The sequence below is a fragment of the Sitophilus oryzae genome, unplaced genomic scaffold, assembly GCF_002938485.1.
Source record: "Sitophilus oryzae breed Bouriz unplaced genomic scaffold, Soryzae_2.0 scaffold_359_pilon_pilon, whole genome shotgun sequence".
Classification (NCBI taxonomy): Eukaryota; Metazoa; Arthropoda; class Insecta; order Coleoptera; family Curculionidae; genus Sitophilus; species Sitophilus oryzae.
Genome location: NW_022146928.1, coordinates 3,389,173 through 3,407,484, shown reverse-complemented (window position 1 = coordinate 3,407,484; position 18,312 = coordinate 3,389,173). Strand labels below are relative to the sequence as shown.

General features: G+C 31.4%; 1 protein-coding gene across 3 annotated transcripts; it reads left to right on the top strand.

Annotated features, from left to right (window-relative positions):
• The first annotated feature begins 664 nt into the window (after positions 1-664).
• LOC115884988 (facilitated trehalose transporter Tret1-like) lies at positions 665-16,319 on the top strand. Of its 3 annotated transcripts, none has more exons than XM_030903729.1 (6): positions 665-1,054; positions 10,199-10,334; positions 10,939-11,124; positions 12,519-12,638; positions 15,044-15,210; positions 15,262-16,319. In XM_030903729.1, exons 2-6 carry the CDS (start codon positions 10,250-10,252, stop codon positions 16,072-16,074), a joined length of 1,371 nt encoding a protein of 456 aa, XP_030759589.1. In that variant the 5' UTR covers positions 665-1,054; positions 10,199-10,249; the 3' UTR covers positions 16,075-16,319. The 3 variants fall into 3 exon arrangements, with proteins under 3 accessions (XP_030759589.1, XP_030759587.1, XP_030759586.1); XM_030903727.1 differs by having other exon boundaries at positions 665-1,059; XM_030903726.1 differs by lacking the exon at positions 665-1,054 and adding an exon at positions 3,444-4,034.
• The last annotated feature ends 1,993 nt before the right edge of the window (positions 16,320-18,312 follow it).

Below are 18,312 nucleotides of genomic sequence, written 5' to 3'. Positions count from 1 at the left end.
GTCAATGGTGGTGTTGTTAAGTACAAAAGGCTTCAGCGAGTTTTTATACAACAAAGTTTTAGTTTTAGAAATGTTGAAACTCAGGAGGTTCGAATCGCACCAAGATTTAATGGTGATTAAGTCATTTGATATAATCCTATGAAGTGTCGTGATGTCCTTGTTGCTCCAAGTGAAGCTAGTGTCGTCCGCAAAAAGACATATTTTGCCACTGATGTTTATGTTAGCAAATAAATCTTCTAAAATATACCAAAGGTTCTAAAATATACCAGTTGCGGCTCGTCAGGTGCAGTAAGTGAAGGGGCACTTCACCGAAAAAAATACTCAAATTAAAGAAAAAACTTTACTGCCTAAAATATTAATTTAGTTTAATATATTTACAGGTATCTAAATAATAAAATGGTAATTTTTTATAAATTATTTTTTTTCCGGGCGGACCTCTGCGTAATAGGTCCACCGCATCGTTAATTCCGGTCGTATAAGTAGCATTTATAGGCCCGCACGCGCCTACGTTTCCACGAAGCCACAAGTGAAGTGAAAATATTTTTGAGCCGAGCAGCTGCACGGTTTCCATGGTAACGTGACGGTAGCCTGGTAGCCTAGCAGCAGCATGTAAATCCCCCGCCCTGAAATGAGTTTTTGGGCAGTTCACTTCGTCTTCCTTTATGCTAATGTTCGGCTACTTCGGCGAGTAATTAACAGTGTAGAGACTGTAAAGTTGTTGTTGATTATTTATTGTAGTTTGTTAATAGTTTTTGTTGATTTAACTTGTTAATTTTTGCTGTTTGTTTTGTTGTTGTGTTTTAAAACTGTTTTGTGTGTGTATGTGTTAAAAAATGAACCCAATTAATGACTTGGTGTGCAATTGATTTAAAAAAAAATCAAAATACAATAGCTGATGCTTTAGAAAAAAACGCTAGTCTTTATGCTTAATTTTAATGAAAATGTTCGTTTGAATAGACTTTAATGCGAATATAATTAATTAATTAAATGACGATATTACTGATAAGTTTGCATCAATAAAGAACAGAAAAATTGAGCTGATTTACAAAAATTAGTAAGGTTAGTAAGATAAATAAGTCAAATTTATTTTGGTTAATATTGCTTAGTAAACATAAATGTAATAATTGAATAATAGATAATTGAATGGCTCCTCGGTTGTAACCAACAATTTTTTCAATATCGAAATTTCAGTGAAAAAACCGAGGAAAAAACGTTATACCTATGAAAATTACAACCTTTTATTTCACTGAAATCTCTATTTTGAAAAAAATGTCGGTTATAACGTTTTTCTGGGAAGCCATTCAATAATTACAGTGTTCGTAATAAAGTTGGATCAATATGGACGGTTTTTGGTATTAGAGTTTAAAAAAAACTTTTTGTGGCAGTCAATTCTGCTTTAAAAACAACTTAAAATGCACCAAGTCAAAGTTGAAACATAATTTTATTAGTCACCTTTTTTAAAATAATAATAATTTAACCAATTTTTAAAAATTTCTTTTAAATATTTTGTATTTGCCAGCTCCCAGATGTTAGCTGTTAACTTTGACGTGTGTGCATTTTAAGTTGTTTTCAAAGCAGAAGTGATTGCCACAAAAAGATTTTTTAAAACTCTAATATAAAAAAAAATGTCCATATGGACCCAACTTTATGGGGGACACTGTATATAATGTTTATTATATTTAATTGAAATTTAGTTATATTTTCACTGGAATGCAAAATAATGTGTTTATCGAAAACTGGTTGTACCTCTTTTTACTTAATGTGTTTTAGCCCAAACTAAACGAAAATATTATAGGTATTAGTGTATAAATAATAACAAAAAAAGATGTTGACAAAATGGTGAATGCAGCAAGAGTTTTTCAAATAATATTTTAAAAAATGTTGACAAAATGGTGAATGCGCCAAAAAAAAATTTGCCTGCGGCGCAATTTCAAAAACTAACTCTTCATCTAATTTTACACCCACGATTTTTAATATCTACCATTTATTTTTTTAAGTAGTTAACTAACACACGATTAATATTAGAAAAACAATTTCTTTTTATTAATATCTAATCTTTACCTAGACCATTTTGTATTACCAAAGGTTCCTGCAATATGCACAAGCTTTAACAGATCCTCTCTGGAGTAGACGGATAAAAGTGGAGCCTTAGGATGAGAAGATTTCTGTTTAATAAAATATTGGCATCTGATGTCGGGGGATAAATAAAAGGCAGATAGCTGGCCTAAGCGAGAGAATATAAGAATATACTGGAACTGGATGGATGTTACTGAATGAGTTACTATTGCCAGAGTTAGAGAGAGATCGATAGGAAAATGCTAAATAAAATACCGTATGATCAGACATCAAGACAACTGGGATTGACAATCGATGATAATTTTGGCGAGGTCAACCTTTAGACGTCATTAACTAAAAATTGACATAAAACTTGTCAAAACAGGGTGGCGCTCATATACGACGCGGTTTTTGCAAGGAGAACAAAAGTTTGTATTGAAGTGAAATTTTGTGGGCTTATGTAAGTCAATTTAAAGTTATTGTGGGCTTATGTAAGTCATTTTCTAAAATTATATAGAGTTCTACAGGGTGTCTTCAAAAAAAGTTACACATCAAAGTTGTGATTTTTGTAATGGAACACCCTATATATTAATTGATTTTCGGATTCTAGTAAAAAAATAAAAGTGAGTTTCATTAAAAAAGTATATTATGACTAAAATGTAAATTTTTTGAAATACATTCACCGGCACGAAAAATGGACACCTTAAAACTTTGACGTATTTGAAAGTTTAATATATTTTGTTATAGTTGGCCGATTTTGATAATTTTTTAAGGAGCATGTAGCTAAATTCTCTGACTTTTTAGTATCTCTTTCTAAATTAAAAATGAAACTTTCCATCTGTTAATTATACGAGGGAAAACAAAATGTTGATATTTTGGTGAAAGTTTGAAACACCCTGTGGAATATGTTAAAACAGCAAGAAATTTAAAAATCAATTTATCATCTAGATACATCCTTGTTCGATAGTTTGCTTTTCGGTTCATCTCATTAGCTTTATTTCTGTTGGAGATATTTACTTTTGAAGAAGACACAAACATTGTTTTGTAATTTTCGCATTAAAACCATGCTTTTGCTTTGTCCTAGGTCCTAGTCAATAGATCTAGTAAGTTCCGGTTCCGAAGCAGGCCTTCTTGACATAAGATTTGCTTCATTTAGTCTTCTTCTTCTGTGATATCTGATCACACCCAATCTCATGTTTTTATCTGAAAAAATAAAAAAGTTATAATGGCGAGCCACTTTTGAGACGCACCCGGTATACAAGACACTGTTGTATGAACTTTTGAACTGAATTTTTACCAAAAATCACGACTGAAACGTATTGTTAATTTTCCGTTAATTTAATAATACCTCATGTATTTTTACTGGTTATTGCCAAAAAAGAAAAAAAACTGAATACCGCTCTGCATAGGTATCCCGTTACGCCAAAACACACGCCTGACTTAATACGCCGGAGCGTACGGCTATTTTTATCCATTTCTGTCTAACTCACGTACGAACTCACAACCTTCACACACAAAAAGAAGATGAACATACAGTTCATTGCGAAACATCGAACGATATAATTGTCACCTGGTGCTTTCTGTCGTATACATGTTTATTGTAATAAATAAAAAAATAATATAGTTTGATAAACATCACATATAACACAACTACATAATTAGTAAACTTAAACGCATGCTTAAATATGAACTTTAGGTTCGGCATTTTTAACCATAAGTAATTTCGGAATTAGAACGCTTTTTAATTTGTTAGTTGACCTAGACCTACGACTGTATATTATTTATTTCGGTGTTATTGTGAGTAAAAAGCTCAAAGTTCACATCAGCTGCTGGCACACATTGCTCGAACTAGGCCATCACTTGTTTGCAAACGAATAATCATGGAAGATATGGATTTAGAGAAAACCGGAAGTAATGCGTTTATCGAGCAAAATAAAAAGTGCGATTATGAACTGTCGTGGCGGGATTCCCTGAAACAGGTCAGTATTTAATTATATTTTATTTTTGTTGCTTTTATTTAACGGTTTTTATTTTATCAAGTATATTGATATTTATTTGTATAATGCCAATTGAAAGGTAGGTAAATCTAAAAAATATAGTAATTTCATTATGAATTATTTAAGTCTACTGCAAATATGATTTATTTTCTATAACTAAGTTTTGATTAATAATACTTATTTATGATATAAGTGCTAGAAGTGGTATTTTATTTTGTGAGAAGCGAAGCTTGGGACACGACACCGAAGGCGGAATGTCAACAAAATAAAATCACTTTTAGCACACATATCATACACTATTTTTTCTACAAACAAGTTTTTGCTCGTATATATCAAGGTATTATTACTTTTTACGTTAATGAATGATTCTTAATCACAAAATATATTATGTCATTCTGAAACATAGATAAAAGAAAATAATCTTCTATTAAGATAGATATGAAACTTAATAGTAAAATTTTGGGTCAAAGCGCCCCTCCGTGTTCTTAGTAGAGACTACGTTTAACCCAGCGCCTTCGCCTTTTCTGCTGTAAATATTTTTATGTTTGTATTTGATTTCAAAGGATTTAGTTTTAAAGTTACACTGATATATTAGTATATTAGAGTAACTTTAATAAAACATAAGAATATATATATATATATATATATATATATATATATATATATATACTCAATATATATATATATATATATATATATATATATATATATATATATATTATAATATATATATATATTTTACAGTTTATTTAATATAAATTTTGACTACAAGGTAGAAAGTAAATCACAATATTTGATAAAACTTATAAGTATACAATTTTTACAGTTAATAAATAATAAAACTATTTCTGACTATGATATTTAAAATTTAGATAGATAGAATATTAAAAAACATACCGGTATTTGCAAAACCAAAATTTTTCCTGCGAAAATCGGGCTTTTTTCACAGAAAAGGTATTTTTTGATTTATCAACAATCATTGTCAAGTTGACAATATACAGGGTGTTTTCTAATTAGTCTAAAAAATTGTGGTGTGATTCCTCATGTGTTCTTAAAACAATTTTTATATAACCAGTGGGTCTAAAGTACTTCCCCTTTCTGATCTACAGAGTGTTAAATTTTTTTTAAAAAATCGATATTTGGCTTAAAATAAATGGTACACTACTGCTTTTTTAAAGAAAATATATTTTTTTCTTGACTGGCCATCCTTTTTCAACAAAATGGATCTTTTGAGTTTTTCTTGTTCATCGGTTCAACGGTTTTTTTTCTTGTTCATCAACCAAATAAACTAGTAACCTCTAAAAATTATTTTTCCTACCACTAGCGACATACCGTGTTTTTAGTGAGTACTAAATTATTTTATCAAAATTTCACCATATAATTTTCCAGGCAATGTTCTGAAATTAAATTAATTATGAAGTTTATGGTTGCTAGTGTAATTGTTATCGCTTCAGTGTTAAAAGTAAATCACGTGACTTACTTTTAGCACCAGTGCTAAAAGTAAATGACTTTTACCATCAGTGACATAATGTCACATTTTAGGCACTGACAGCATGCGTTAAAAATTACATTTTTACTGACGTTTGTAGAAAAATATTATTTTACTAACTTTGCAAGTAAAATATCGTATTTTAACGCATTACATCAGTGTCTCAAAACGGCGTCTAGTTCGTTTGGAAATGAGGATGGATGACATTCCCATAAAATTTTATCTTCATTTCATAGTTATCGCTAACGCCGTTTTTTTGTTTATATTGTACCTTTAACACGAATGCTAAAAATTATTTTCTTTTAACACTGATGAGAAGATATTAATATATAAGAAGTTTTTAGTAATAATTAGGGTTAGGGATAGACAAAATATTGTTTTTCAAGTGAGCAATGTTAAATCCAAATTTTTACTATAAAATTATTCCGTAATATTAAATTAGCATACAAGGCCTGGCTTTGAGTATCGATATTCGTATTTACCAAGAGTATCTACAGTCAATATGCTCTGTACAGGGTGTCCCATTTTCTACTGCCTTTTTTCCATGTTTTGAAAGTTCTTCTGTAATCGAAATTTCTGATTTTCCAAAGTTTTCTTAAGACGGTCCTGTATATTTCTGGCGACACACTTCTAAATCTTCAACAATTTTCTCCAATCGCCCTTGTCTAATTTCTTCATTTTCTAAAATTTTCTGAATATGATCCTGTTCTTTTTTGACGTCGTTCCTCCAACCGAATTTCCAAATTACCCAACATTTTCTCAAGCCGGTTCTGTTCTTCTTGTCTCTGATTTTCTCTCTGTTGACCGCACTTCTAATACTTTTAAAAAAATTCTTGATGTTTCATAAGTGTTTTCTGTAGACGGTCTTTTTCCTGTTCTTTCTCTTCTCGCAACCTCTTTTGTTCTCCTGCCTTTTCTCTTCTCATATTCTCCAGAAAAACGTCCTTCATACAAATTCTCAAATCCGGTCTAAAATCTACAAAATCCACTTAATTTCTTCTTAGAATTATTTAAACTTCCGACACCAATTATTACGGATTCCGTGGGTCCTTAATTCAAACTCACGATAAAACACTTAACAAATTTATTTTCCAACTAAACTTACGTGCATAGAAATCGGTCCACTGTGAACTTTTGGTTTTAACTGTGTCTTTTAGAATCTATTTATCAGAGCAAGTAAAAAATATGAGTTGTTTCAAAGACAATTTAACATGCTTTAATATGAGCATACATTTATCTAGGGTACTTATCGTTTATATGCGTACCAATGGGTAAACAAATAAAAGGTATTTGGGTTGTGGTTACATTAAGAATAATAAACTTGTCAAATATTGCAGTTACTGTCTTTCTAATCGAAATTTTCACATTGTTCTTTTATTCTTTGATTAGTTGTGTTTCATTGTTTGATTAGTGTTTCAATTTAATGCATACAACACCGGAAAAAGCCGCCCAAGTAATCGCTTTAATTGAAAATGGACTTAAACAGAGAGCTGTAGCTCGGTAATTACATATGACACGCGGAGCGGTTCGAAGAGTGTGTGAACGGTATGAGACTCGATCCTTTCGTAGTCGACCTGGGACTGGTAGAAAGAGATATACAACGGATCGTGATGACTGCTTTATTGTGTCAACAATGTTAAGAAATTGGCGTGTTAATGCTATTCAGGTGCAACAATAGCTCCGTGATACACGAGGAGTGACTATTAGTCAGTGGAGAGTAAGACGAAGATTGAAGGAAAGTAACATGACCCCCAAAACACCCGCAATTGGTCCAAAACCTACCCCAGCTCATCGTCAAGCACGCCTGCGTTTTGCACTGGAACATCTGAATTGGACACTAGAACTTAATGGTAATCTGTTTTATTCTCAGATGAGACCAGGATATGCCTCTATGGTAGCGACCAAAGAAGAAAAGTGTACCGGAGGCCAGGTGAGCGATTCGCAGAATGCTGCAATGAGGAGCGGATTGCTTATGGAGGTGGTTCCTGCATGATCTGGGATGCAATTTCTATGACTGCGCGAACCGACCCAGTTTTCATCCGTTGGGGCGACCGTCGGCACGGGAGAGGAGGTTTAATTGGTGCTAGGTATATTGAGGAGATTTTAGCAGTTCATGTGGTATCTCAGGTCGGCTACATTGGAAACGAATTCACTTTTATGCATGACAATGCGAGGGCACACACATCAAGACTCGCACAGGATTACATTTCAGAAGTCGGACTTCGGGTTATGGAATGGCCAGCACGCGGTCCAGACTTAAACCCGATAGAACATTTAAGGATGAACTAAAACGAAGAATTCGTACTAGACGAAGAGCCCCAACTTCTATCCCAGAGCTCATTGATGCAGTAGAGGAAGGGTGGCTAAACATCCCACAAGAAACAATATCAAATTTGATCGAATCTCTGCCAAATCGTATGAAAGATGTTGTTAAAGCAAGAGGGGGTCATACCCATTATTGAAAATTTAGTTTAATTAATTGTCCATAAATAAATAAATAAATAATAACATACCTCTTAGTAATAAAAAACGATAATTTGTTTCATGCATTAATTTAATAATTTTAATCCAAAGAAACGAAAATACAAATTAATATCTCTAAACTCTTTTCAAAGAATATGAAATTGTCTATCAAACAGCATTTATTTTTTCTTAATCTGACAAATATATTCTAAAAATTATATAGTTAACTTCAAAAGTTTGCCTTGGCCCGATTTCTATGCACGCAAGTGTATATATGCTTTAGGTCCTCACAATAGGAATTTACCTCAAACCCAACAAGGCAATAGAGAAAGAGGGACATATCCTCTATTATAAATACGGGACAACACCGGTATCAGGTTTAAGGAGAGACCAAGTTAAAGAGGTGGAGAAAATGGAGACAGATCCTCCAGCCTCCACCTCACGGGTTCCTCAGCCGGACGCAAGCTCCTCGACAGTGAAGAGCGGCACGGAGGGCCAAAGTCCAACCGTGGAAGGATGTGTACCCTCGGAGCAAGAACTGTTGTCGGAGGAGGATGGGAAATACCCTGTCCCCTCTACAACAGGGGTATGATGGGTTATAGAATGTGTGATGACTCAAGGAAGGGGGGCACAATAGATCTTTAAGGTCGCAGTGATTAACCCCCCCTCCCTCTTACTCACTCTACATTCTACATATACACTGTACTAATTCACAATTCGCTATTACAGAACTCTATTAAAAAGCTAAACTAAAACTGCCGGGCGCGGTGCGCTTTATACATATATGGCTGCGGATCTTTTAGCAATTTCTATTCTAACCAATGACTAAAGAATATAAGGACATGTAACGCCCCTTGAATATGGGCTGCAACAGAATTGGTCACCTTAGACGCCACTTTTTTGGACATAACGAATGAGTTATGTCCAAGCGACATCAGCGATAATTAGGTCATCAGCGACAATTTTAGCGATTTTTAATAGTTGGTTGTGTATAGTGAACTTTGTATAAACTTTATTACAATGGTAATTTGTTCAGCTTTCAAGTGTAAAAGGCGCAATATGGGCGCAATGATAAGAAAGAGCCAGGAGTTACGTTTTATAGAGAAATAAACAGTCCACTCCACCTTTTTAGCGTTTTTTTTTGAATTCGATAATTATTTTTGTGGTATTATATGTACTTGATATGTGCTATACGCCGATACCAGTTTTGTACCTTTTGTTAACATTTGAATACGTTTTTTTCGTAATTAATTAGTATGATACCACCGGACACACCATAGGCGTAGTGAAAACATTTATCAAAAATATAAATATCCCTTCAAGCAGCTAAGTTAAGAAAAATATATGGCCACGGCACTGTTTGGAGCCGTGTTAACAATTTGGTCTTTCCCCATACCTACATAAACACTGCGATGAAAACAGTAAATTAATTTAATGAAATATATTTGATTATTAAGCTACCAATTTGTGTATTAAATTCTAATAAACTATAATATTATAATAGTATTCAATTAAAAAAATATTTAATTATTGAAAAAAAAAAACGTTTGAAAGTGGAAGAGTAAGAGAGTAGTAGCATACTGGTACCGAGAAATTAGATCACAATGTGTGCGATAAGAGCGTAAACAGATTAAATATTTACTGATAAATATGATGAATCGTTTTCGCATATTATTTAGGACATTTTTGTGTTTACACAATACATATAACATATTTAATTGCTGGAAAACGGTCAGCCACAATATCCGTCTATTCCTCGTTAAACAAGGAGACATAATGTCATTGTATATGTTTAATTCTCAATCGCAGTTTCATTTAGGTATAGGATATCTATTATTATATCACTATCTATTGAAAGGACTATTTAACTTATTATATCTAACTGGCATTGTAAGAAAAAGAAATAGGTAGTCCATGGAAATTAAGCTGTTACGTAGAACAAAACCTGTAAAGCTGATAGAGCTGCAAACCATAGCTGCAAACTAAAAAAATGTACTTTTGGGGGTGGTTTGCAAGTTCGCAGGAATGGCAACTTAAGATTTTGTTCCACTAGCATGATGTAAATAAATTTTAAAGTTTATAGTAAAAATACCCATAGAGATATTTACAAACGTATAAAAATACAAACATTTATAATAATATTTAATAATTATTAATATCGTATCCATATATTGATATAAGTTTATATTTTCAGACTTTGGCAGCATGTATAGCACATTCTTTGGTTATACAAGTTGGGATTAATATGTCTTTTAGTGCTGTACTCTTACCACAACTCCGTGAGACTGATAGTAATATTAATATCGATTTATCTCAAGCATCATGGATAGGTAAACATAAGAAATTCATTCGACATTTATACAGGGTGTTCCAGAAATAAGTGCAAGTGTTTTAACTGGTAGTATAGTTCAACCCCAGAAAGACGCCTATGAGGTTTTTTTCGCGAAAAAATTAGTAAAAAAACATAATTTCTTGATAATATGGCAACATAGGTAGTAGATTAAATTTAAAAGAAAGAAAATCATCAAAATTTTTGCAAAAAATTATTTTTTTTGGAATGTATGACTTATTTGAAAAATGGTAACGAGAAAATATGTATTTTTTTATCGAGATCTACCACCCCTTAAAATACTTGCACTTATATCTGGGACACCCTGTATATGTATTAGTTGTATTGAGTTACAAGAATCGATCGTAAAGATTATTTGTTAAATATACATTTTAATTATGTATTAAATAATAGTAATTCATTAACAATGTATGTTATAAACATTTTATCTACCTAATTAGGTACCTATTAGGAATAACCAACACTATTAATTAATAGTGTTGGTTATTTCTAATTATTATATGATTCTGTATAGGGTGTCCCAGAAATAAGTGCAAAATTAAGGTACGAGAATGTTTATTCAAAATATTTTTTTCTGTCTATAGCTAGCATAGTGACAGCAGCTTTACCTTTTGGATCACTTACAATTGGACCATTAATGGATAGATTTGGACGCAAGAAGATGTGTTTACTAACAACTTTACCTTTCTTAATTTCATGGACGTTACATAATTTTGCTACAAATGTTTGGTACATCTATATTGCCCGAATTGTTGCTGGCTTTGGCGCAGGTATTTCTAAATATATTATGTAAAGTTGCTATAAGGCACTAGAAATAAAATAGGAAGCATTTTCATCTTATATACAGGGTGGGCCAAACTGTATTCCGTAAACTTCGGCAGCATATTTTGCAGATAAAAATAGGTAAAAAAGTTTATATAAATGTCTGTTCTAAAATGCTTAGTTTCAGAGAAACAGGGTGTAGAAGTTTCATTTTTATTTCGATTTTTTCTAAATAATTTCTGAAGTATATTGCAATATTTGCAATATTTCGATGAAAATTGGTATCTGAAAGTTTTTTGACATGAGAAATTTGATTTTGATGTCAATATGACTCCTACTAGTAGAGCTCGCCACCTACATGTGTTTTAACTGTTTTGAAGCTTAATAACTTTTTGTCCGTACCTGTATAAAACTACCCAGCGAAAAAATATACATCTCTGTAACTTTTTACGTAAAAAATATCTTTTTGTAAAAATCGCTATTAGCAACCGTTTTTAAGATATTTAGAATGGAAATAGTCAATACATGTCATTATTGACGAAAAATAAACACGTTGAGTAGATAGATTTTAATTTTTCTAAATTAATCATAAATTTTTCTGCAAAAAAAATGATGATAAAACAATTTTTGTTGAACTTTTGGCACAAAAACATTTCAAATTTATGATTTCAGTCTAATAACTATTTAGTCAACATGTTTAATTTATGTCAATGATGACAGGTATTGATAATTTCAATTCCAAATATCTCGAAAACCATTACTCGTAAGGATTTTTACCAAGAGACCTTTTTCACGTAGAAAACATCGTAAATGTATATTTTTTTATTCAGTAGTTTTATACAGGTACGGACGAAAAGTTGTTACTCTTCAAACCAGTTAAAAATATGTAGGTGGCGCCCTCTACTAGTAGGAGTCATATTGACATCAAAATTAAATTTCTCATGTCAAAAAACTTCCAGACATCAATTTTCACCCAAATATTGACGTTACTTCAGAAATTATTTGCAAAAAAAAATCGAAATAAAAATGAAACTTCTACACCCTGTATCTCCGAAACTAAGCATTTTACGACATACGGACATTTATACGAACTTTTTTACTTATTTTTATCTGCAGAATATGCTGCCGAAGTTTCCGGAATACAGTTCGGACCACCCTGTATATATTTCTAATCATATTTATCTTCCAAAATTTAAAACTGCAAAATAATGAATTCATAGTTGTCTATTACAGAAGTTAAATATTTTTTAAACAATTTTCTCAATAATCTAATAAGATGGGGAATGGGGAATACCAAATAATGGTGTTTTAGGGAAGGAAACCTAATATTAGGAGACAGTTTTAAATCATTTTTTAAAGAATGCATTTATTGGGTGATATACGGTGATATTCTTTATTGTAGGTTTGAGTACAGTAGCCATTGTTTACGTAAGTGAAATATCCCATCCAAAATACAGGCCCATGTTGCTGACGTTTAATAGCGTTTTTGTAACGCTAGGAATACTGATCACTTGTCTTCTTGGTAAGAAAAAATTACATTCCTGTGTAAAATTACTGAACTTAGTATTAATTTAAATATGAAAAGTTTAATTTATTACTTTGACTTTATTAATAAAATGTAGATCATTTCTGTGTGTACGAGGAGTACAGTCAATATAAGACGCAAGCAAAGAATATAACGTTATCAATCATTAATAATAATCCTCTATCAAAGAATGAAATCGGATTGATATTACCCTTGTATATTACCATAGAAACGCCTTTTAATTTTGAGGACTTGGACGGTATGGAAATTTGGAAAAGTAAAATAAACGGGATTAGCCATTTTAGAACAAGCAAATTTTTTTTATGAAAAATGTATTTTTCTCAAAATGTCAATAATAAAAAAGTTTTTCCTCTTGTAAAGACAATCCGGGGACATACTGTATATATTTTATACTTTTATAATTTTTTTACTTGCTTTTTTTAATTGTCTGTCAAGTTTGTCCAATGGAACGATATATGATAGTGACAGTTATTGTCTGTAGTTTTAATTTAATTTACAGGTAAATTTTGTATTTGTTGTTGTTTCTACAGTTTTACCGTTTTCAAATATATTCAATTTTATGTTAAAAATTATTAAGCAGAATATGTATCATTATACAGGGTGAGACTTAAATAAGTGCAAATATTTTCAGGGCTGGTAGATCTCGATAAAAGGAACATATTTTCTCTTTACCGTTTTTCAAATGAGTCCAAAATAACTGAGTTATTTTATTTTGAAAATTAAAAAAAAATATATATTTTAGCTCAAATTTTGAGAACCACTAGATCTTGTTTAGGGTTTCTTTCTTGTATATTTAATCCACTACCTATGTTGCCATGTTATCAAGAAATTATCGTTTATAACTAAAAACTAAAAAAAAAATCCGAAAAACTTTTCAAGACATTCCAAATTTTGTAAAAAAATTGCCAAAAAAAAAAGCATAATCGTATTTCTGAGGTCGAAATATAGTAATATACAGGGTGCGTCTCAAAAGTGGTTGACACCTATAATTTATTATTTTTTTATATTTTTTATTTTTTCAGATAAAAAAACGAGATTTAGTATGTTAATATATGACATAAATTAGGCTTGATTGACGTATTCAACTGTTTTTGGTCACTTCCTGATTCACCGGAAATGACTACAACTTTTGATTTTTAAATAGCTCCCTTGGTATTTTTTTACCTTATTCGATAGAAAATGGCACTTTGAATAGAATAACATTTCATATGTCAACTTTTAACAATTTCGCTTTAAAAAAATCATATTCTAAATTTCAGAGTGTCATGGCTGTGGTAAAAACACTAATTTTTAATGAAGGAGTCTTGGAAAAATAGGTTTCATCGTTTAATGTTTTTGTGTCTTGTCCTGGTCGGTTAAAATTTAAAATATATCCAAATCGTATTTTTAATCATATCTCAATTTTTTCAAATAGAACGAGGGTGGCTCATTAGCATCTTTGGAAAAAACATTTTTTACCAAACACTTGGTACTTGGTATTTCGAGTTAAATTGTCGTTATGAACCGCATGTTACAGTTTCAAATAAACCATATGAGAAAATGTCAAAAGTTGACATATGATATGTCGTTCTATTCAGAGTGTCATTTTCTATCGAATAAAGTAAAAAAAAACGAGGGTACCATTTAAAAATCAAAAGGTGTAGTCATTTCCGGTGAAACAGGAAGTGACCAAAAACAATTGAATGCGTCAATCAATCCTAATTTATGTCATATACTAACGTACCAAATCTCGTTTTTTATCTGAAAAATTAATAAAGTTATAGGGGTGAGCCACTTTTGAGACGCACCCGGTAGTACCAATAAAAATATTTGCACTTATTTAAGACTCAACCTGTATATTATATAATTTTCAGTATTAATACTATTGATTATTAAATTTATATAATGACTAGTTGAAGCCTGGCGCATCCGCCACGACATCAGGAAAAAAAAATACTTTTTTTTTAATTAAATGCAAAACAAAAAATCAGGCGACGACAGTTTTTAGAAGAGCCACTTAGCTATCTTTTAATAACAAAAACAACTTTCTAGAGCAAGTCGTTACTTCAGTAGAGACGACACAGATAAATATTAGCATTTTATATATGTATGAAGATATGTCATTCTATTCAGAGTCATTTTCTATCGAATAAAGTAAAAAAAAACGAGGGTACCATTTAAACATCGAAAGTTATTTCCTGTGAAACAGGAAGTGACCAAAAACAATTAAATACCGTTAATCAATCCTAATTTATGTCATAATATACTAATATACCTAATCTCGTTTTTTTAACTAGAAAAGTAAAAACGTTATAGGGGTGAACCACTTTTGAGACGCACCCGGTATATTTTTGCCGTAAAATAATTTTTTCTATCCATTAAAATAATTGTTTCGTTTTTAGGGTTCCGTCTGCATTGGAGGTTAATGGTAAAAATATTTTTTGGCATGGTTTGCATCACAATGGCCTCTTTATTCTTCATTCCAGAGAGTCCTTATTGGTTGATAGTTTTTCGAAATGATATAACAGAAAGTCGTAAATCTATGAGATGGATATATACTGACAATAAGGTGGACAATACTATTTTGTTTATGTCTTTTCTTAAAGTTTTCTTTTTTCAGGTGTTTGAAGAACAAGTACAAAGAGTATTGCGATCTCCTCGTTCCCAAACTGAACCAAAGAACGAGACTTCACGACTGTTACAATTAAAAGAAAATTTAAAACTCTATAAAGGACCAACGGTTTGGAAGCCCATGATTATTTTACTAGTCACTTTCTTATTCCAACAATTATCTGCGGCCTACGTCGTTATTTTCTACGCTGTAGACATCTTTCGCAAAATCGGTGGTAGTTTCAAACACATCGGCTTGATAGATGCATTTGTTGCATTGATTCTTCTTGGCACTATACGTTTCGTTATGTCAATAGTCCTCTCTATGATTTCTAAGAAAATTGGAAGACGTATCTTAATGTTCGTTTCGGCTGTGGGAATGGTTGTTTCTAGTTTTTCAGTCGGACTTCACATGAATTTCTCTTCTTCCTCGAATGCATCATCACCTATGGAGTTTTCCAATAGAACTTTTACCGAACAACTGCCAAATGTATCAGATAACACTGGTACTATTGCTGTTATTCTTGTATTGACGTACATCTGTTTTAGTTCGTTTGGTTGGTTAGTTATACCTTGGACTCTTATTGGTGAATTATTACCTGTAAAAGTCAGAGGGACACTGGGAGGGGTCATGGTATCTGTGGCGTATTTATTGATGTTTTTCATGGTGAAAATAGCTCCGTTTCTAATGGAAGCTGTTAGTTTAGGCAGTATTTTTATAGGTTTAAGTGTTATTAATGTATTTGGTATTATATTTTTGTACTTTTTCCTTCCAGAAACGTTAGGAAAAACCTTTGAAGATATTGCTAAATATTTTGAATAAAATTGTTAAATTGGGATTAAGATATTGTTAAATTGATATTTAGATTAATTTTTTACTTTATCACTATTTTGTTGTTATTGATGGACATCCCCTACGTAGGCTAATTCACGGCGATGGTACGTCGGAGGTTTATAGAGAACCGGTCATAGAATTTTTTTGAAAATTCCACACCTGTAATTTTTAACCAATCAAAACGTGTTTTTTTTTGACAAGTCACCATGGCAACGGATAAATTTTAGTGAAAATTTTTTCCTTGTGGGCGCCCAGTGGGCACCCAACAGCGAATTATACTGGAAATTTTTGACATTTATAATGACAGAATATCTTTTTGAGAGTCTGGTTTTTATTTGTTTACATGATAATTTTGATACATTTCAATACAAAGCTGAGATGTTTTCTATATTATTTAGACACTTCCTTTCTTCTTAATGGCGAAAATGTAGGACTTGGAATGGGCTGAATTAAATGTCTATGTCTAATGAAATATATATAATATTTAGACACTATTTTATTCACCTTGTTTCCATTTAGCACTTTGAATTTTGAGTAGTTTAGATGCAAATATTCGTGAACAATTCGAAACAAATTTTCTTTCTTCAAGTAGGAGTCACAATCCTCTATTAATGCGGGTAAATAAGTCATCGCACGATGATTGATCATTACATCAGACAATTTCACGCATATTCATTTTTAAAACAAAGAATTTTGTTGGTTTTTCAAGCTGCACAATATTCTTTATTACAACAAAACGCGAGTTTTTCTGATATTTTAAACTGTCAAACTACGATGATCACAGCCTTTTATGATTGACGCTTGCTGACGCTGCGCGCTGGTTATGAATTCCATACCAATAAAGCGTCTATGAAAAGTTAATAAAAATAGAAAAAAGCAATTTTCTACCACTTGTAGTTACTCAAAACTTATGTAAAATTAAAGAATATATTGTGTTGTGTCTTCAGATGGTATTTTCGTGCAACTACAACGAGTAGAAGTCAACATTTTAAAGGTCTAAATTGCTGCCAAAACTGTAACGCGCTGAAAATCTGTTCATGCAGCGTTCCGAAAAACCTTTTAAATTATGATTTTCTACCACTTGTAGTAAGCCCAAGTAACTATAAAATGAAAAAATATAATATTTTACGTCCTAAAATGGCACTGATGAGCTACTATAATCAGTAGAAATCAACAGTTTATAGGCTAAGAATCCATCTTTTTTAAGTCACAAAACATCCCCCTTTAGAACTTCGTCTGTCATGTTAAGAAATGAAAGTAAATAATAAAGCGCCTCTCGTGTTTGTTCGCACTCAAAAAATTTCAATTAATGCTTGTATATATTTTTAATATATTTTTTAAATTTACATTTTTTATGAATATTTTAGGAATATATTACATAACAATTATGTCAATTACAGGATTACAAGCTTGTTTTCTAACATTTTTTAAATAAAACGAATTATAAAATTTCAATATATGTATATTTGTCGTAGGTATGAAAAAAGTAAAATATAAAATGGACAAACGTTTACTTACATTGCAATAAAACTTCCACTTTTAGTTTTGCAATCCAAACGCAATATTTCTATTTCACAAATAAAAATATCCGACAACACTAAAATCACTGAAACTTCCACGGCTGACAACGAAAACTGAAAAATATAACGGCACTTTTTGTTTTGGACCTGCATATCAACATTACGCTGTACTATTATGGGTTTTGTTGTTGAAATAATATAAAATATCTAATTATAACATGTAAATTTTAATATTTTAACATAATTATAACTACTTTTGACAATAACTAACTTTTTGTTATCAAGATGACATTTTAGACGGCAACTGACATATGTCATAATATTTGAATCTTAAATATGTATGTAATATAATTCAAATTACTATAATGCAACTTTATACTAAGGAAACATTTATACATTCACAAAATACAACAAAGTCTAATAATATAGTTTGAAAACAATGAATATTGAATTGAAATTGAAAAAATTAAGCGCGACCCCTTGTGTCAAAATTAGATGATTAAATTTTCCAAATTTTTACACCATTTGATGACCGGTGGCGCCTCTAGTGTTTGTTCGGACGGTTGGGCTTTTACTCCCGCTTATGGCCATTAAAGAAAAAGTTCTAAAGGGGGATGTTTTGTGTTTTAAGTCGTGCCGCTTGACAGCTTTTAAACTGAAATAGTTTTTAGGTTTGGGTGTCACTTAGTTGCCATAGTAACTAAAT

Excerpts from the sequence above, each read along its gene's own strand:
- LOC115884988 (XM_030903726.1), top strand. The coding sequence starts at position 3,936 with ATGGAAGATATGGATTTAGAGAAAACCGGAAGTAATGCGTTTATCGAG. Across the intron at positions 12,639-15,043 it reads ACTGATCACTTGTCTTCTTG|GGTTCCGTCTGCATTGGAGG; the intron begins GTAAGAAAAAAT and ends TTTCGTTTTTAG. Across the intron at positions 15,211-15,261 it reads GGATATATACTGACAATAAG|GTGTTTGAAGAACAAGTACA; the intron begins GTGGACAATACT and ends TTCTTTTTTCAG.